Below are 20,077 nucleotides of genomic sequence, written 5' to 3'. Positions count from 1 at the left end.
TCGAATCGGTACTCGCGCACCCGTAGCCGCGGTGACAACCGTATGGACACCACATTTTCCACGCCGGGATATCCCCGCCAAATGGCCGCCTTGCGATCCAAACCAGCCCACCCTTGAAAGACGCCAACCTCCACTTTCACTGTCTGGTACTCGAGCCAACCTGCCACTCCACGGGGTAGAACTGCTCCAACGTTGCAATGTGGTCCGAAGGCACAATCTTGCTCTACCAGCGCTTCGCCCGCCAAGCCGGCCGGTGGTTCTTTATTGTGGGAAGCTGTACACCCCGCGAGATGATCGTCCCAGGTCCCCGTTGCACCACCCATCGCAACAATAAAGGAACCAACCGCACACCCGTGAAGAGTGCTTGGATATTCCACGATCCAAATTCTTCCGGCCAGCCACTCCATGAATTTGCGCTTCGTGCTATGGTATGAAGAGCGGACGTAGCGGCTCCAGTCGTCCACCGATGCTGTGCACACCTCAACAGGTTCGGCCCCATCGTGGTCGGCGCCATTACAGAGCATTGAGTTCCTAACTTCATCCCAATCACGACGTCGAAGTGCAGCGTTCATTCTGCGGGCGGCCATGTTTCTTTGAGGACGCGGGCTTCAGATCAATCTCCGATACTGGCCGTCCCAGAAGTAGAGAAGGGAAACAAAGTCGTGACATTGGCTTGATATTGACGCCTTTGATGTCAATCGAAACTCGGTGCTGTGCGATGCCTTACACACAGTGTTGTGGGGATGCCTTTCAGAACAACTCGAATACAAGAATTACTACAACAAGGCCGATTTGTGGTTTGCTCAGGGAGCTGGTTTATTGTTTTAGTTTCTCACACGCAAACATGCATTTCAAGGCAATACTACTTGGTCTTCTTCTTCACGTTAAGTTTGCTTGTGCAGGCAGACGGCGTAATGTTTCTTGATTCTCTCCTTGTGTGTGTGTTCTTTTTCTTTCTCGAAGCCAACAGGTCTGCTGTCCTATCTGCTGCTGATCTCGTGTGTGTTGCACAAGCTAGCTAGAAGCGATGTACTTGGCAATCGTTACATACCCCGACAGGAGGGCGTTCACGGCGCCGCCGACGTTCCCTTCCGCCGACTCCAGGGCACGGACGTTCTTCTCGGTGTCGTCGAACCCCATAGCCACGAGTTGTGTCAACGCGATCTCGTAGCTCGGTTTGTCTTCGCTCTCGACACACTTGACCTTACTGCCGCCAACTTCGACTCCTTGCGCTTCCACAGCATCAACGATCTCCATGTCGTCACCAGATGCAGCATTGACGCTCGAGCCATCGACACGGATCTCGTGAGCGAAGCCTGCTTCTTCATCCGGCACATCTCGACCCCAGCGTCCGTGACCACGTCCATGACGGCCGTGTCGTCGTCGGTGGTAGCGACCTTGCTGATGTTCTTCGTCCTGGTCCGAGAATCGAGTGTGACGCTCTTGGTGCGCGCGACGTTCATGGTGGCCGTGGAATCCATGGTGACCCCGACGCTCAAAGTCCATGGGGAAGGGTGGGTGACCCGGCTCAAAGCCTCGAGGGCACATGGGCTGTCCGCGCGGGTCCGTGAATTCAAACGGAGGAGGGCCGAAGCGGCCAGAGCATCCGGGTGGGCCGAATCCAGGGGGTCCGTGGTGGTGATGGCGACGATCGCCAAACTCTGGGGGAGAGACGTAGCCACGGCGACCGTGGAAGTCGGGACGGCCGTGTCCGACAACGGGGAACCCTTGACGGACTTCGCGATTGCCGTGGTGGTGGACTGGTGGGCCATGGTCTGGAGCTCCATGGTGGTCTGGGTGTGTCCCGTGAAAGTCAAAGCCTGGAGGACCGTGATGGTGGTCAAACTTGCCCTGGTGGCCGTGGCTGCCATGGCGACGTCCAAACTTTCCGTGGTGGCGTCCGAATTTGCCGGGGTGGCCGTGGTGGTGGCCGTGGTGGTGACCGTGGTGGAAACCATGGTGACCGAACATGCCGTGGTGGCCGAACTTGCCGCCTCGACGGCACGTGAACTTCAGAGCGCGCATCGTCGACGGCTCCTCGATCTTCGTGAACGGTCCATGCGACTCGGTCCACTTGCCGCTCGCTAAGCAGGCCTCGCACAGGTTGAAGTCCTCCTTCGCCTCCGACTTGAAGCGGATACCCACGATGGGGGTCATCTCGCACCCGTCGCACGCCACGTACGAGTTCACAACCTCCGAGGTGCGCTTCTGCTTGGGCGCGCGCGACGGGTCCGTGATCTTGATGAATGGCTCGAAGTGCATGTACTTGCCGCTGGCCTCGCACTCTTCGCACAGGTCGAAGTTCGGCACTTCCAGCGACTTGTAGCGCACGCCCACGAGTGGGGCCTTCTCGCAGCCAGTGCACACGACACCCGCGTGCAACGCCACCTCTTCCGCGAAAACCTCCACGCCCACCGTGTCTTGGTTGGCGCTGTAGCAACTGCTGGAACTACTGCAGCTCGATGAGTTGTCGTCTACCTCTTGGTCGTTGTAGCGAACCAACCCCGTCACCAGCGACTTGGCCACAGTCACCACCACAGGCTTGAGCGCCGGGCATCGCTCGACGACTCGTCGGGAAAACACCAGCAGCTCGTCAAAGTGCGCGGTGGCCGCGTCCTCAATGGCTCGTGCGTCTTCTTCGTAGATGGCCGTCACCATGGCGTCCGCCAGCTCCTTGAACTCTTCTGATGCACTCAGCTCCTCGACTGTCTTGCGGAGCTCCTCGTTCTGCAGCACTAGTAACGTCTCCTTCTTGATGGTCGCCAGCTCGTCTGCGTCGACGGCGACGTCCATTGCCTGCAGACTGGCCACCAGCAGGTTCATGGCGCTAGCAGGCGTGGGCTTCGTCTCTGGTTTGGCCGTCAGCTTGGACATGGCCGCCACGAGGCCGCGCAGTTGCGTCTGCACGACACTGGATGTACGTTGGGCGGTTGGCGGATCTTGCGGTACGACAAGCAGCTCCAGTCTCTGCAGCTGCTCGCCTTGCATGTACTTCTCCAGCTCCTTCACGTCTGCGTCGCTTGTGATCGTCACTTGGTCGCCGTCTGAGTCCGTGTATCGCAGCGAGAACTCCTTGTCTTCAGGCAGCATCGTGGATGCGGCCGTCTGCAGTTTGGCCATTGGCAGCATCTCTCCGCTGTCGGTGGTCAGTGGCAGCGTCAGCGGCTCAGCGTCGGTCGTCTTGATCTCTAGGATTCTCGTCATCTTCCGTTGCCTGGTGTCCTGGTCGCTTGTCTTGTGCGGTTGGAGGTCAATTGAGATCTGCCGAGAGCGGTGGCGGGGTGCGGGGAGTTGTGGTTGTACATGTATGTGGTGACCGCAAGGTGCAGTCAGAATGATGGTAATGTTGAAGTGGGGAGTAATCGGTGTTAAGACGATGATGATGGCCAATGAAAATAATGAGGCTCTAGTCTTGTGCACAAAAGTCTATCACTACCGGTACACGTATTAATAGTGCGCATTGAGATCGAGCATCGGGTTAGCACACCAAGAAAGAGCGTTTTATCTCTGTTGCCTCCTCCGTTACGAATGTACTATTAATATGCGCTATAGCAACGCCCGGCACAAGCATTCCAGGGGCATGAACGATTGCGATCTGATTGATCTGCTGGTACTGCATGCCACGCAAGATCGGCAGAAACAGTCGGGACGTCAACTGGTTTCAAGAAGTCACGTGTGGCCAAACTCGAGGGCCTCTTGCATTCAAACTAACTATAAATGTGAACGATCCATTTTCACGGCAAAAATGCATGTGCCGACCATCATCATACTCGTATCACCGATTACTCCCCACTTCAACATTACCATCATTCTGACTGCACCTTGCGGTCACCACATACATGTACAACCACAACTCCCCGCACCCCGCCACCGCTCTCGGCAGATCTCAATTGACCTCCAACCGCACAAGACAAGCGACCAGGACACCAGGCAACGGAAGATGACGAGAATCCTAGAGATCAAGACGACCGACGCTGAGCCGCTGACGCTGCCACTGACCACCGACAGCGGAGAGATGCTGCCAATGGCCAAACTGCAGACGGCCGCATCCACGATGCTGCCTGAAGACAAGGAGTTCTCGCTGCGATACACGGACTCAGACGGCGACCAAGTGACGATCACAAGCGACGCAGACGTGAAGGAGCTGGAGAAGTACATGCAAGGCGAGCAGCTGCAGAGACTGGAGCTGCTTGTCGTACCGCAAGATCCGCCAACCGCCCAACGTACATCCAGTGTCGTGCAGACGCAACTGCGCGGCCTCGTGGCGGCCATGTCCAAGCTGACGGCCAAACCAGAGACGAAGCCCACGCCTGCTAGCGCCATGAACCTGCTGGTGGCCAGTCTGCAGGCAATGGACGTCGCCGTCGACGCAGACGAGCTGGCGACCATCAAGAAGGAGACGTTACTAGTGCTGCAGAACGAGGAGCTCCGCAAGACAGTCGAGGAGCTGAGTGCATCAGAAGAGTTCAAGGAGCTGGCGGACGCCATGGTGACGGCCATCTACGAAGAAGACGCACGAGCCATTGAGGACGCGGCCACCGCGCACTTTGACGAGCTGCTGGTGTTTTCCCGACGAGTCGTCGAGCGATGCCCGGCGCTCAAGCCTGTGGTGGTGACTGTGGCCAAGTCGCTGGTGACGGGGTTGGTTCGCTACAACGACCAAGAGGTAGACGACAACTCATCGAGCTGCAGTAGTTCCAGCAGTTGCTACAGCGCCAACCAAGACACGGTGGGCGTGGAGGTTTTCGCGGAAGAGGTGGCGTTGCACGCGGGTGTCGTGTGCACTGGCTGCGAGAAGGCCCCACTCGTGGGCGTGCGCTACAAGTCGCTGGAAGTGCCGAACTTCGACCTGTGCGAAGAGTGCGAGGCCAGCGGCAAGTACATGCACTTCGAGCCATTCATCAAGATCACGGACCCGTCGCGCGCGCCCAAGCAGAAGCGCACCTCGGAGGTTGTGAACTCGTACGTGGCGTGCGACGGGTGCGAGATGACCCCCATCGTGGGTATCCGCTTCAAGTCGGAGGCGAAGGAGGACTTCAACCTGTGCGAGGCCTGCTTAGCGAGCGGCAAGTGGACCGAGTCGCATGGACCGTTCACGAAGATCGAGGAGCCGTCGACGATGCGCGCTCTGAAGTTCACGTGCCGTCGAGGCGGCAAGTTCGGCCACCACGGCATGTTCGGTCACCATGGTTTCCACCACGGTCACCACCACGGCCACCACCACGGCCACCCCGGCAAATTCGGACGCCACCACGGAAAGTTTGGACGTCGCCATGGCAGCCACGGCCACCAGGGCAAGTTTGACCACCATCACGGTCCTCCAGGCTTTGACTTTCACGGGACACACCCAGACCACCATGGAGCTCCAGACCATGGCCCACCAGTCCACCACCACGGCAATCGCGAAGTCCGTCAAGGGTTCCCCGTTGTCGGACACGGCCGTCCCGACTTCCACGGTCGCCGTGGCTACGTCTCTCCCCCAGAGTTTGGCGATCGTCGCCATCACCACCACGGACCCCCTGGATTCGGCCCACCCGGATGCTCTGGCCGCTTCGGCCCTCCTCCGTTTGAATTCACGGACCCGCGCGGACAGCCCATGTGCCCTCGAGGCTTTGAGCCGGGTCACCCACCCTTCCCCATGGACTTTGAGCGTCGGGGTCACCATGGATTCCACGGCCACCATGAACGTCGCGCGCACCAAGAGCGTCACACTCGATTCTCGGACCAGGACGAAGAACATCAGCAAGGTCGCTACCACCGACGACGACACGGCCGTCATGGACGTGGTCACGGACGCTGGGGTCGAGATGTGCCGGATGAAGAAGCAGGCTTCGCTCACGAGATCCGTGTCGATGGCTCGAGCGTCAATGCTGCATCTGGTGACGACATGGAGATCGTTGATGCTGTGGAAGCGCAAGGAGTCGAAGTTGACGGCAGTAAGGTCAAGTGTGTCGAGAGCGAAGACAAACCGAGCTACGAGATCGCGTTGACACAACTCGTGGCTATGGGGTTCGACGACACCGAGAAGAACGTCCGTGCCCTGGAGTCGGCGGAAGGGAACGTCGGCGGCGCCGTGAACGCCCTCCTGTCGGGGTATGTAACGATTGCCAAGTACATCGCTTCTAGCTAGCTTGTGCAACACACACGAGATCAGCAGCAGATAGGACAGCAGACCTGTTGGCTTCGAGAAAGAAAAAGAACACACACACAAGGAGAGAATCAAGAAACATTACGCCGTCTGCCTGCACAAGCAAACTTAACGTGAAGAAGAAGACCAAGTAGTATTGCCTTGAAATGCATGTTTGCGTGTGAGAAACTAAAACAATAAACCAGCTCCCTGAGCAAACCACAAATCGGCCTTGTTGTAGTAATTCTTGTATTCGAGTTGTTCTGAAAGGCATCCCCACAACACTGTGTGTAAGGCATCGCACAGCACCGAGTTTCGATTGACATCAAAGGCGTCAATATCAAGCCAATGTCACGACTTTGTTTCCCTTCTCTACTTCTGGGACGGCCAGTATCGGAGATTGATCTGAAGCCCGCGTCCTCAAAGAAACATGGCCGCCCGCAGAATGAACGCTGCACTTCGACGTCGTGATTGGGATGAAGTTAGGAACTCAATGCTCTGTAATGGCGCCGACCACGATGGGGCCGAACCTGTTGAGGTGTGCACAGCATCGGTGGACGACTGGAGCCGCTACGTCCGCTCTTCATACCATAGCACGAAGCGCAAATTCATGGAGTGGCTGGTCGGAAGAATTTGGATCGTGGAGTATCCAAGCACTCTTCACGGGTGTGCGGTTGGTTCCTTTATTGTTGCGATGGGTGGTGCAACGGGGACCTGGGACGATCATCTCGCGGGGTGTACAGCTTCCCACAATAAAGAACCACCGGCCGGCTTGGCGGGCGAAGCGCTGGTAGAGCAAGATTGTGCCTTCGGACCACATTGCAACGTTGGAGCAGTTCTACCCCGTGGAGTGGCAGGTTGGCTCGAGTACCAGACAGTGAAAGTGGAGGTTGGCGTCTTTCAAGGGTGGGCTAGTTTGGATCGCAAGGCGGCCATTTGGCGGGGATATCCCGGCGTGGAAAATGTGGTGTCCATACGGTTGTCACCGCGGCTACGGGTGCGCGAGTACCGATTCGAGCAGCGGGTGGACGGACAGTTTCCTGGCGACAATGATGTCAATCGTGCGGGTATTCTGCCTATTGACCAGGAACATGCTGTTTTGTAATTCGAAGTCCACCAACTTCTGGGGCTTCCGGCAAATGCTGATCTCCCTGACGGATTTAACGACACAGTTCGGGTCGGGTTCTTCGAACAGGTCGAACGAATCCGCCAAGATACTGCTCAAGACATTGCGTAGTTGGCCGCGGCGGGACGCGCAAGACCTGCCGGCCAAGCTACTCTCAATGCCGCATTAGACGTCGATGTACGTAGCGAACTACCGGTGTGATGTGGAAGAATTCAGGTGTTAATGCGCCTCCACTCAGTCTTGAGAGATGACACTTAATCCTCCCATGTAGTGCACATAGCGCACTCTTGCGAAGCAGCGATTGGATGTCGATGAATATTCTTGTCTAAGCTTACTAGAATGTGAGCCTTCAGAACTAAAGGAACCTCCGGAAGAATGCATCGGGCTGTTGTCGAACAGACTTCATGTTGCTGGTGTTGGTGTGCTAGACATATCTGCGTGCGAGGCCATTTGATTGTCGCTCCTTGTTTCATTCGTATTCGATCATTTCAGTTTGTTTTTTGGCAGTTAAGAAATGCAACAAGATTTTGGCGCAATTGAATATAAAGGTTGGTCACCAGCTTTGCTTGTTCGTTACAGCCCGTGTCACCATCGCGAATCACACTATATATTTTACCGTTGGCATGCTCTGGAAGTTTTTAACCGCACACACTGGTGACATCGATATAGAAAGCCACGTTTAGTTTTTATACAGTCAGTACTATTCGAAAGCTCTGCTCGGAGAGACACATAAAGAAAAAATTGCACCAGGATAGTCCCGAGAAGTTCGACAAGGAATGAGGAACCTCACGAGCCGAAAGAGACGGACACCAGTGGCTGCATCTACGCAGACAGCACAAGAAATGGGCCTGTTGCGCCGCCTTGAGAAGAAGTGGGATGAAATCCAAGTTGGCCGCCAGGGATCGTACTCGATCGAGCGTCTCGAGAGCCTGAGCAATTACTGCGAGACCACATCGAGGGCACGAGCTGTACTAGTATGCATACTTACCCCCTTGCCTGCCTTGGGTGTAGCTTTGCTACTGGACAGTTTACCATTGCGACCACCATCAGAAGGGTGGACAGCGAACTGGGTCTTCTGGATTCGCTTGTTTCTGATGCAGTTGGTGCTTCACTTTGCCGGGAACTCGCAGATGTCAATGTTTATACCAGATCTCGATTTTTCTCCTTCTAAAAGACTCGCTGTGGCTTTTGGAGTTAGTGCCGGTTTTGTGGGCGTGTGTATTATTGCTGCGATCACGATTGGATTTCCTGTGCCCTTGATGATGCAGGTCAGTGCTATTCCAATTGGAATATTCACTCCGATAATGCTACGGATCGTGTTAGGCCCTGCTCTTTTTTCGAGAGACTCGCCTTTCAAGTTGGATTCTGACCGATTCCACCGCTTATTTTTTACGATCGTGATCCTTGTCGGGGTATACCCAGTCTACAAGGTGCTGTACGATTTTGTACCAGAAGCTCACAGAAGCATCGTGGTCATTATCTTGCCTCTTTGGAAATTCGCCGCCAAGCATTTTGTGATACTAGCAGCGCGCAACTTGGAAGATTATATACCGGGACTCGTCGCTTTATGGGTAGACTTTTTCAGTACACTGTTCATGTCCAGGTGTATGTCTACTGCGGGATCACTTTATCTCTCGGCAATGTTCATCGCCGCAGACATAGCTCAGTCGATTCTAGAATTTCGTGAGGTGCGGAACAACGCTTTGGTTGTGTTGCAGCTTGTTCAGGACCGACAAACCTCCTTGAAACTTGTCCCTTACAGGAATAAGCAGCAGATCTCATTCACTACTGATCTGGTCGCAATTCTTCTGGATGTGACGCGGAATCCGCGAAATTATCACGTGAAATCACTTCCAGGAGTGCGGCTGTGGGCGTGCCTACCTCATTCAGTTACGAAAGAGCAACTGAGTCAACTCGAAGCACTCGGCAGATCGGGCGTGTACGTTCAGGAAGGTCTTCGATCTACTAAAAGAACGAACCGGCTGTACCAACAAATCTCGCGACGACCTCGGATGGGGCGAAGAATAGTAGTAGTACCTGCCCCCACTAGCGATCTGGTGGACTTTACTACTCATGGAGTGGTCGTGGAGCTTTCAAATACTCAATACCACAGCAGTGGTCCTGCATCGATTGAGAAATCGAAACGGTTGGTTCAGCAGGGACTCCAACTGATGTTTCACTCCGAGTATTTAGTGCTGGTTGAATACGTCGAGTGTGTGGTGCCCCTTGTTTTTCTACTGTACGTGCTGGTTCTCAAGGAGCTACCAAATGCGATATACTACCCCGGTGACACCAAACGATGGGGGGCAGCGGCAATTTCAAATCTGCTCGTCCTGGCAGCGCTTGAAGTTGGATCGTTTTGGTTTGTTTATCAACTATTGCGGCAACATTTTGGGTTTTCTCCGATATACCAACTCGCATTCGTACTGGAAAGTCAAGCTGTCATGGTACAAGTACAGCTTTTCATGTCGACTCTCATTTTACTGCAGTACGAATTGCTGCATCTAGGCAAGTGTTTTTCCTACTTGAAGTGCCTATGCCTTCAGCTACTACTACTGTAGTACATTGTATTTTGGTGAAAGTGCTAACAGTTGTGTCATTTCACAGGGGCTGATTTTACTCTGGAGTTCAAGTGGCTTCACGACAGTTCCCAATAAGTCTGCTGTCAAGAGCTTAGCCATTACGCGTGACTGTGCTTCCGCACCGGCTTAATGCTGAAACCACAACTACACCCTGCAATTCAGTATCCAAGACTTCAATATGTTTTTCGTTTATCTAGCTTAGCATCCTGATCCACCGGCGATGCGGAGGCAGGACGTGCTATCAAACATGGTCATGAGGTTGGTCATAACGGACCAGACGAGCGAAAAGGCGACGACGATGATCGTGCCGATACCAATCCATTTGTTCTTGCCCCCGGTGCGCTTGAGCTCCTGCGTCTCAACCTTCTGCTTTGGTAGCAGCACGAGGAATACGAGCGAGCAGAGCTTGAAGGCGTAGGCAATCAAGTAGGTGTACGTCACTTGCCAGCGCACGTACGAGTTGTCCAGTCGGATGTAGTCGGTTTCTACGTCGAAGTGGCCGTCGATGCTCTTGGTGATAACACTGGCGAACGGAGACGCCAAAGTGGAGACAGCAGTAATAAGACCGTAGACCGTGGCCTCGTTGCCTTCCTCGATGATCTCCAGCACGGCGAACGTGGCGACGATCGTCCCCACTGCGCTTGGGAAGTTCTCGACGAGCGGAACACCAAGCCAGAACCACTGACTGCGGTATACGTCCCAAATGGTGAAGAAGGTAGGGAAGGCGTCGATGACAATCACCGCAATCTGTGAGATCGCGATCATGTATCTCCAGTTCCAGTTGAGTCCGAACTGTTTCGTCAGGTACAGCGAGCCGGCCGACGCAAGCAGACCGATGATGCTTGCGACGCTGCTGTTCACAGGACTCACGGTCAACCAGTAACTTTGGACCAAGCTTGACGCCGTCACGCTCACGTACGAGAAGACGTTCCGGCAAAAGCGGAAGATGACGATCTGGTACACCACGCGCTGCTGGATGAGCTCGTACAGCGCGTAGAGGTACTTCCGAGCCGAACGTCGTTGAGTCTTTTCTTCAGTGATGCAGAACCACGAGAAGGGCATCACGACCAGCGAAAAAGCTGCGCACACCCCCATGACAGCGTTGACGCCCATGGAGCCGGAGAACGTGCCGCCGTAGTCACCGCTGTTGAGTCCAAAGCCGATCATCGCTGACGAGATGATCTGGAAGCTGTACTGCACCGCGTACACTACGGTCTGCAGCGTGCCACGCGTTTTCAGGGGCTCGCGCTGGGCGAGCTCCACGAGAATACCGTCCGAAGCCGTGAATGCCACGACGCTGCCCAAGTTGGCGATGACCATGAGGAAGATATACTTGACCCCGGAGTGCTGTGCGTCCGTGTTCAGCTGCGCCGTTTGCTCGGCCGTGAGACTCGTTAGGGCTGCCCAACTGGAGTCCGGGTAGTACGGGTCTCCAATAGGCAAGGCGGTCATGACGACCAGGGATACGAAGCACACGGCCCAGCCGATGAGCATGTATGGACGACGCCGGTAGCCGAAGATCGGGTAGCAATCCGTGACAATGCCGATGAAAACCTTGAGAGTGTACGGCAACGTGATCAAGACGCTCGCGGACGTCGTTTCGTTTCCCGACATGCGTAGGTAGTTGGTCAGGAACGGGTAAATGGCGCTGTACATGGTGCCGTAGACCACGCCGACGGCAGCGTACTGCGCCATGAGACCGATGTTGCGCCAGCTGTACAGGTCGGGTGGGCCTCCCGGGCGAATGGCTCCATCCTCGAGCTCTCCGATGTCAGGAGTCTTCACTTCGTGGTAGTTGTTGCCCTTGGATGGGAGACTCGAGGTCGAGAAGCGCTGCACACCAGGGACGTCCATCGTAGGCGCTTGGCTGCGTCGTCGCGACTTTGGAAATGACTGCAGTTGTCCATAGCGAGTGAGCAGCACCGGCCAGCCTTTGTGGGGATTGGACAGCAAGCTCTCATTGTTGTGACTGGAGAAAGAAGCGAAGGGCCGTAGAGGTAGGCAAGCTGGTGCGTGCAACGCGCCAATCACACGCAGGTCACTAGGCGAAAAAGGGCCGACGAGCTGTAGCAGATGACGGTGCCACTTTTCGATGTGTACACTTTCGTCACGGAGTGGGTGTTCTACGCTCATCAAGAGTGGATAGCATCTCATAGCAAGGCAGGCATTTACGTCGTTGTGCTGCTATTATAGACGTGGTGGTGGTCCACCACTGGTGGAAGCAACGCTGAAGAATAATGAGCTTGAAAGAGCACACGCGACATCGAACAGGGATCACCACGATTGCGCTGCCTGAGCACGCAGTCTGCAGCCAATGAAACCTGACCCACCGAGATAGAGAGAGCTCGATACGAAGTGAATTGACTGCGTGATGTCGTGCAGATTGTAGCGAGCGCAGGTGACAGTCACAATGGCTCGGCCATAACAAGAAGGCTCAACCGAGGCTGTAAAGATGCTGCATTGTAGAGCACGCCAAGGAAAACAGTCAACCCAGCATCTTCGGTAACAGGAAGCAAGCAGTCTTTCCTTGATGGTCTTGCAGAACGGGCTGCTCTGCATGGATATAAGAAGGTATGGCCCATATCAAAATCTTCTCAAAATTATAAGAAGATAAAAGAAGATTTATCTTATTATCGAAAGCTGCCCCATGAAATTTATGCAACAAGTCGTCCTCGCTGGACTTCACAGTCAATCGCTCTCTATCATGATCGCTGGTGTCGATCTGTCCTCACTGCTGCCTTCATCATAGCTGGTGTCATCTCCGAAATGGTCGACGCCGCTGTGGAGGTGGTGGGCATTGGTACACCAACTTGTGAACATGATCAGCACTCAGCCCGCTGCATAGCTTCGAGTGTACAATCCAATATGTGGAGAGGCTTCTCTCGGAGCCAGCACTCGAGGCTGTCATGGAAAAACTTAATGAGAGCTTAAATTCTATGATTGTTTCACCACTATATTCTTTTTGTGAAGATATTATTATCATATGAGGTATTTAACCCTTTCGTGGTAAAAGGAGGCATTTTGCTTCCTTTAAGCACTTTCACAAAAGTAGGTGAAAATGGACCCCCTAAAAGGAAGCATTTTGCTTCCTTTTAGCTTTTACCAGGGTTTCAGTAGACCGTGTTTTGTGTAAGCCAATCAGATCTTTAGATACGGATGGGTTAGGTGTTCCCACTCGAGGATTTGAGGTCGACTATCAAAATTTAAATGCTAATTTTGCACGAAAGCGCCCTGTTTTCACCCCATTTCCCGTGATTTTTGTGGTTTTGCGGTCATTCACATGAAACGCAATGAGGAAATGGTGGGTACAGGTGGTGGAAACGAGGTGGACCCATCCCAAATTCTATCCTGGACCCGCGTGATGCTGCGCCACCAGTTCGGGCGTCCAAACCTATCTCATACAATACTGAGGTTAGATGCTCACCTTCACTCCTTCATTTATCGTCAGTTTCAGATGCGCACAAGTTTTTCCGACGCGGAAGACAAGAAGCTCGTTGTTCTTGCCCTCGAGTATGAGTCCCACGGCAAGCGCGTTGTCTGGCAGGACATCGAGCTCAAGATGCGCAGGAAGCGTCCGGCAGCACAACTCAAGATGAGGTTGCGCGCTCTAAAGCGTACCTACGGTAACGACCTCGCGCGTTTCCCTACTTGTTTTTTTCCCACATGTTCGCCAACGCCTCAATATGTGAACAAGTTTTACCTCCTGTCCCCAAGCCAAGCAAGAGCTACCCGTGAGATTTTTGGAGCTGTTTCGGCTGCTGATGTGCGCCAGGAGACAGGTAAAACTGACGGAAATGCCGGGGAGATGATTCCTGCTGCGGTGTCGGGTATCATTCGAAGTATTGGAGCGGTGAAGCCAGATGATGTGTTTCTAGACATAGGCGCTGGTTGGGAAACGTTGCTGTACAGTTCGCGTTGCAGACAAAAGCTAGACAGTGTTTGGGGATCGAGAAAAGGGTGGATATTGCTCGCAGGGGGTATGAGTGCGTGCGATCATGTGCGTCGCGACTAGTGCTTCTGCACAAGGTAATTCTGAAGTCTGGGGGCGTACGCGATACGCCGCTGTGGTCGTGCGCACCATTTCACGATGCAACCATCATTTTCCTTAATGATTTCCTGTTTGATGAAGCCGCCAAGCTCGTGGTGCAACAAGAGCTTACTCGCATGCCAAGAGCCCCGCTGATAGTATCCACGTCTAAGTATTGCCCCCGCCACCGTGAATCATGCCGCAACAGCTTTTGCGCGAGATGGAAATTGACGGCAACTACTTATGGCCGCGGCAGTTGGAAGGCACTATCACTTCCAATATACATATACAAACAATGCTAAAAGCCTCCAACGGACTTGCGCGACTGGACTTGACGCACGCATTCACAGCGGCCATGGCGCGCTGGACATCGTACACGGCAGCAACATCGCGGTCAAGGCGCAACTGGACTTGGTGCAAGCGGGCACGGCGACTACGGCGCGCTGGACTTTATGAACGACAGCTTGGATATGGCGCGCACGGGCACGGCTGGATTAGACGACAGCGGGCGGCGACGGGACTTGGCGACTGCGAGCGCAGCTCAACAGGACTAAGCGAACACGGGCATGGTGGCCACGGCACTCCGAGCTGCGTGCACGGCGGCAACATATCAGGAAAGTCGGCCACGGGACGCTGAACTTGGTGCCGGGCGGCAACAGCGTGTGCTGGACTTTGCGCACACGTTTACGGCGTCCACAGTGCGGGCGCGACGCGAAAGGACTTGGTGCACGACAGCTGCAGCTTGGGATGGACTGGGCGGCCGCAGTCTCAGCACGAATGGACTTGGTGAAGGAGGGAACGACGGACACAACGCGGCTGGCGGCGGCTGTCAAGGCCGTGGTGATGCCCAGAACGGCGCAGTTGGCCTACCACAGGAACGTCGCGGGCACTGGGCTGCAGTTGGAGCTGACCCTGGCGATGATGGCCAAACAGATCCCGCGGCGATGGCCGTGGGTGCAACGCTGCCACTGTGTTATTTGGGACGAGAAACACTTGTTGATAATGCTAAAGACATTGACCATAGTTTATTCGATATATATTCGGTCATGTTGCTCTGAAGGCATTAACATACTTTAATCAAGATAAATACCCTCTTCTTTGCCTACAGAATGCGAATCATTGGAATATCTGTCGCGCAACTCTGCTGTCTTGACTCGCTGAATCTTCGCTGAGCAACTCTGCACAATCACTACTGAGAAGTAGGTCGGCTTCGTCGACGGAGAGTACAGAACTGTCGCTCTGGGTCTCATAAGAGAGCACGACACTATCGCTGTCGGGGATAGGGAGAGCTTTATCGACGGGTCTCGCGGCGCTACTTGCCTTCAACTTAGCCAGATGCGATGACCTGTTGACATTTCCATTGTCACTGAAGAGGCCATTAGGGAGATAGAATCTGTGAAACTTATCCTAACAAGTCCAAGTGCTCTGTGGGCACGTGTACGGACTCTCGATGTATCCATGCACAGTGCTACAAAGACAAACAGTGTGCGTGAGGCAATAATCCGTCACCTCTGTAGGATATCTGCCCTCGTAGCGACACACAATGCACTGCCGACGTTTCCGCCCACTGTCCTTGAACATTTGTTTCAAAGACATAGACTGACATCGCTTCAGGGCGCTGTGCGGGTTTGGCGAAGTGTACACTTTTGGAGTTATACCAGTTGCATCCACTGCTGCGGTTTCATTAGCAACACCGCTTCCAAACGCCATATGACCATCGCTCGGGGCTTCTTGCCACCTGCCAGAAATTAGCTCAGATACTAATTCAGTGACAAACGTCCTGTGGGGATCTCGCTCTCTGGTAGTGTCGATTGCCATCCGTCGAGTCAGGTACGCGTTGGACCGTGCAATATCCACTATTGCCAAAGCCAAATTTTTATGCCATTTTTTTGAACGAATGGCCGTCAGCTAGTGAAAATCTAGCTCGTATCTGATCCAAACGATCAACACCTTGCATGTGTCGATTGTATTGCAGGATACAGCTCGGAGCAGGAAACTCATGAGTATTTTTACCAACCCGCCGCGTGACCGTCGCGGCAGTAGATGCATCAGCATTGGTAACCATCATCACGGTATTGCCATCGCACCACGACGCAGCGAGCAAGTTGTGCTCCAGGGAGACAGACTGTTGATAGTCACCCCTTGTTGAGTGCTCCTTCTGGAGAATAGTGTGCTTCGGATAGTGCTTACTCCTTCCCCGAACAGTTCCCCGCCCATACAACCCCTTCAAATGCAAATCCAACAGCAACTGGACGCTTGTGTAATAGTTGTCCATATTGATGATTCGTCGAGAGTAAAAGTAGGGCCTCACGACCTCTAGAACATGCTTACGCACTTGTTTGACATCCTCGAGCTCCTCACGAAGCTGCTGCACCTCTTCTGGGATCACCACGTTTTGCAGGCGGTCCGCGATATCACTATTAGTGCAGTGGGGGCGATAGTTCAAAGCGATCCACGTGGTCGAGCAGCACAGCACGTACACACGAAAATGATACTTGCCGCCAGGTTTTTGGGGATTGAACACGATAAGATGTCGTCCATGGAGGGACCGGCATGCGATACTCGCTTCGTCAAGAGCCAAGTCACGGCCAGGCTCAACATAGCGACCACCAGTGCATTTGAGCAAATTCAATAGGGGCCTAATTCGGGCTGCTGGGTCTCGTTCCACAGCCGATCCCGGATCAGCGCGAAAGCTCAAACAGCGGCGAAGCAACTTGAATCTATTTAGACTCATCACATTGTCCAAGCTGGTAGATGCACCATCAAAAATCGCATCTTCAGTCTGTGGCCCCCAGTAGTTAGAGTACTCCCCCTTGTTAGTGAGGGTCAGATAAAGCATGATGCCGAGGAAGATCATCAGCTCTTCCATTGTAAACGGCGTGGTGATTCGAACATTCTTGAGGGCTGCATATCGATTCGTCTCGAGAACCACTTGTTTCCAAAAGTAAATTGGAATGTAAGCGAAGAAGCTCGAAGAGGCTGAGTGTGCAAACAGGTGACTGTACTCGGGTAGTAAGCGTGTACTAGTGCTCTCGTCCGTGTGTTCATACAGATCCGTGGGGCCATCCATATCCACATCTGGCTGAAACCGCATACTGTTCACCGCTTCCACCTCCGCAAGGCTCACGGGCAAAAATCGCTCTGGATCGTACATTTCCATACCGTCGTCGCCTGACGCGACTTCAAGTTCATCGAGCGGTTCCTCCATCTGCAGCTCCCCTTCCACCACTGTATCAGTCAATTCACGCCACGCCGGCTTGTTGGGTGAGCGCGCGAGAGCCTGGTAGTTCTCGATCCCACGCTGAATTACTGCCACACTCAGAGTTTCAACTGCATTCTGGAACTGCGTATCTAGCCAAATCACTTGTAGTATCCCTCCCTTCTTCGTCTTTTTGACCTGACGACACACACGGCCGACAATAAAGGCTGTGTCCACGCATCTATACACCTTTTCCTTCATCCACAATTCCTTTGACGGTGAAAATGCCACCAGCTTCTTTAGTAATAGATACTCCATCAAAGGGGCAGGAGGAGTACGTCTCTGCGGCGTACTGCGCGTGGGGACACTCGTTGGGGTTTCTAGGTTGGGATCAATCACCAAGCTCGCTTGCCGTCTTGGAGTCTCCGCCCCGGTAGCTGCGGTAGCCGCCTCTTCCATCACGCTCCTGACACTTCGATCTCCGCGACCGCTTCCGCGTCCGCGGCCAAGACCACTACCGCGCCGACGCCCACACCCACGAACTCGAACACTACCGCGGGCACTACCGACGGTCCCGCTGCCACAACGCCGCCACCATCGTCGCAAGGCCCTTGCGCGTCAACAACTGCTTGCTGCCATCCGGTTGATGCCGCGACAACACCATCGTTGCCAGGCTCACGCGCGTGAATAACGGCTTGCTGCCATGCGGCAGACCCCGCGACGCCACCATTGTCACCAGGTCCACGATCACCGCCATCGTCGCCGGTCCCACCGCATCCGCCGTCACCATCGCCAGGTCCACGCGCGCTACCGACTGCTTGCTGCCGTCCCGCCGTGGCCGTCGCCGCGCCGCCATCCCCGCCACTTGAAGCACTGTGTTGAATGAAGTACCGAAGTACAGCTTCCTCGCCTAGCAGGAAGTCCTCGCCATCCTTTCCATTGGCAGAGCGACCAGATAGCACGTACCGATACCGGTTGTCAAGACCGCGTGGCAGTTTATGCGTCCATCCAGCAGCCTTCAGCTCCTTCCACACGCCGTTGAAGTTGAGCACCCTCGTTAAACGTGCCGTGTCATTGTCCTGGGACGCTGCATCACACCGCGGCCGCCGCCGCTTTGGCTCGGCTGGCATCTCTTCTCCGCGCGCGTGCTTTCGCGCCATTTCGTACAGGGAGAAAAAAATCAGGAAATGAGCGGTTTGCACAGCCGTCAGAGTGGTCGGTATAGTTTAATAAAGACAAATGCTCCACATAATTGCTCCCGGCAGGTGCACGTCTATGCAAGGATACCATATGCGATGGGAAATTTACGTTGGGGGGCCGTGGTTTTTGTGGTGTTTGATTGAATCGTTTGGACCAATCACTGAAGAGGAGTCAAATCTGCCCAATCAGGTACATGCCGACGATGTACCGTGTCTTCGTAAAAGGAGGCAAAATGCCTCCTTTTACAAGGGTCTTACCGCAAAATGTAACTACAGGTGTCGTGTTGTCTGACTGCGTACTTAGCTGGAGAGCCCATCACCACCTCAAAAGGAGGCATTTTACCTCCTTCTACAAACCAGTATCTTAACTTTGTATAGTATAGTTAAGGTAGGTGGCTCTCGAAAGGGTTAAGATAAAGAAGGATCACGTAAGCCAATTCTTCTTATAACATACAGTCACACCTCTATAAGTGATGCCCGATCTGTCTGATCCGAGACGTTGTTTCATTTAGAGAATGTGTCAGATATGGAAATGGCTACATTCACATTGGTGTAAAAAAGGTATCCAGTGATGTCTGCCGCCGCCGCTTCACTACTAGGGCTCTAGCTACCATTGTCAAGGTCTGTATCGTTTCACTTCCCAACTTGCCGGCTGGCGAACGAGACTCTCTGGACTCGGGATCAGATCGGCGGAGAACAGCTTACGGGGGGGGGGGGGGGGGGGGGGGGCGTTTGGAAGGACGCGTAACCCCCCGGTATACAATCTTTCAGATAAAACTGAGACGACATGACCAAGGAACGGGGGAGCATGGAGTCGATCGTGGTAGACGGCTCAGGCAAGCGATTAGAAGCGCAGGGCATCGGGGATAATGCGATGGGTGTCAAAAGCGGACTGAAGCAAGTCGACAACAATTATGGCGGACAAGCCGAAGGAAAAACGGCGTCGACACGGCAGAAGCAAAAAGCTGCTACAGAGATCCAGTGGACTACGGTGGGAAAAGCTGACAAGAGCTCAGTGGCTAGGGAGAAGGAAACAGCTGTCCCGACCAAGCAGAGCGCAAGAAAACTGTCGCCGCAGCGGAAACGACAGTCCGATTACTCAGCAGATAAACAGCGGAAGAACAATGGACGCAACTGGAGAGGAGCATATCAGGGAGATTGAGAAGTAGTTTTCAAGCAGCTGCGGTCCTACCTACTCAACGACGCACCGGCAGAATATGTATTCCATCTGGTGCAACGACTCAATGAATTGGCCAGAACGCGAAGATTTCAAAAGTACGAAGACGAGAAAGCGGTATCATCCAAGAGCCAAGGACAAGCAGCGGAGAGTAAGTCGAATGGCAGGATGACATCACGTCACAGCAGCGCGCTAAATACAAGGGCATAATCAGCTTCTGGGAGAATGGGAACGAGGAGCACGCCGGAAGAATGCAACTTCTGTTGAAGCAGTGGGTCGTGAAGGAAGGGCTGGACCAAGAGGAGATAGAGGAGCGCATCCACTGTTTCACGTTCACGAGCAACAAGCAAGAGGCAAAGAGACAACAACAAACGCCATCGACGGGGGACTATCTAAGAGCAGTAACGCAACAAGGAGGCAGGGCGACAGAAGCGGACATCACGGAGGAGCAACAGCGCCTACTCAAAGTGTGTATGAAACCAGTAGCAGAAATAACGAAGCTCAGAGAACGGACAGAAGATGAAGATCGGGCGCTGTTAATGATTCTCAATCAGGAACTGGAAGTGCCTTTCCCACCTCGTTTTCTTGTGCAGTCCATGACGCCAATGGAACTAGCAACTTTCACGGACATGTTCATTGC

The 20,077-nt window shown here is 54.0% G+C and overlaps 4 protein-coding genes across 4 annotated transcripts; 3 read left to right on the top strand and 1 right to left on the bottom strand.

Annotated features, from left to right (window-relative positions):
• Nucleotides 1-1,014: 1,014 nt before the first annotated feature.
• Nucleotides 1,015-3,204, bottom strand: KRP23_12405 (uncharacterized protein; the record flags this gene model as incomplete). The annotated part of the gene is made up of 1 exon (XM_067883021.1): nt 1,015-3,204. The coding sequence occupies one exon, from the start codon at nt 3,202-3,204 to the stop codon at nt 1,015-1,017; it is 2,190 nt and encodes a 729-aa protein (XP_067739313.1).
• A 736-nt stretch (nt 3,205-3,940) lies between these two features.
• On the top strand, nt 3,941-6,130 carry KRP23_12404 (uncharacterized protein; the record flags this gene model as incomplete). Its single annotated transcript, XM_067883020.1, has 1 exon — nt 3,941-6,130. One exon carries the CDS (start codon nt 3,941-3,943, stop codon nt 6,128-6,130), a length of 2,190 nt encoding a protein of 729 aa, XP_067739312.1.
• Nucleotides 6,131-6,557: 427 nt separating this feature from the next.
• On the top strand, nt 6,558-7,232 carry KRP23_12403 (uncharacterized protein; the record flags this gene model as incomplete). The annotated part of the gene is made up of 1 exon (XM_067883019.1): nt 6,558-7,232. The coding sequence occupies one exon, from the start codon at nt 6,558-6,560 to the stop codon at nt 7,230-7,232; it is 675 nt and encodes a 224-aa protein (XP_067739311.1).
• Nucleotides 7,233-19,047: 11,815 nt separating this feature from the next.
• Nucleotides 19,048-19,422, top strand: KRP23_12402 (uncharacterized protein; the record flags this gene model as incomplete). The annotated part of the gene is made up of 1 exon (XM_067883018.1): nt 19,048-19,422. The coding sequence occupies one exon, from the start codon at nt 19,048-19,050 to the stop codon at nt 19,420-19,422; it is 375 nt and encodes a 124-aa protein (XP_067739310.1).
• Between the last annotated feature and the right edge of the window lie 655 nt (nt 19,423-20,077).

This window comes from Phytophthora ramorum (assembly GCF_020800215.1).
Source record: "Phytophthora ramorum isolate Pr-102 chromosome Unknown Phyram_PR-102_s0015, whole genome shotgun sequence".
Taxonomy (NCBI): domain Eukaryota; phylum Oomycota; class Peronosporomycetes; order Peronosporales; family Peronosporaceae; genus Phytophthora; species Phytophthora ramorum.
This window is presented reverse-complemented; position numbering and strand designations above follow the sequence as displayed.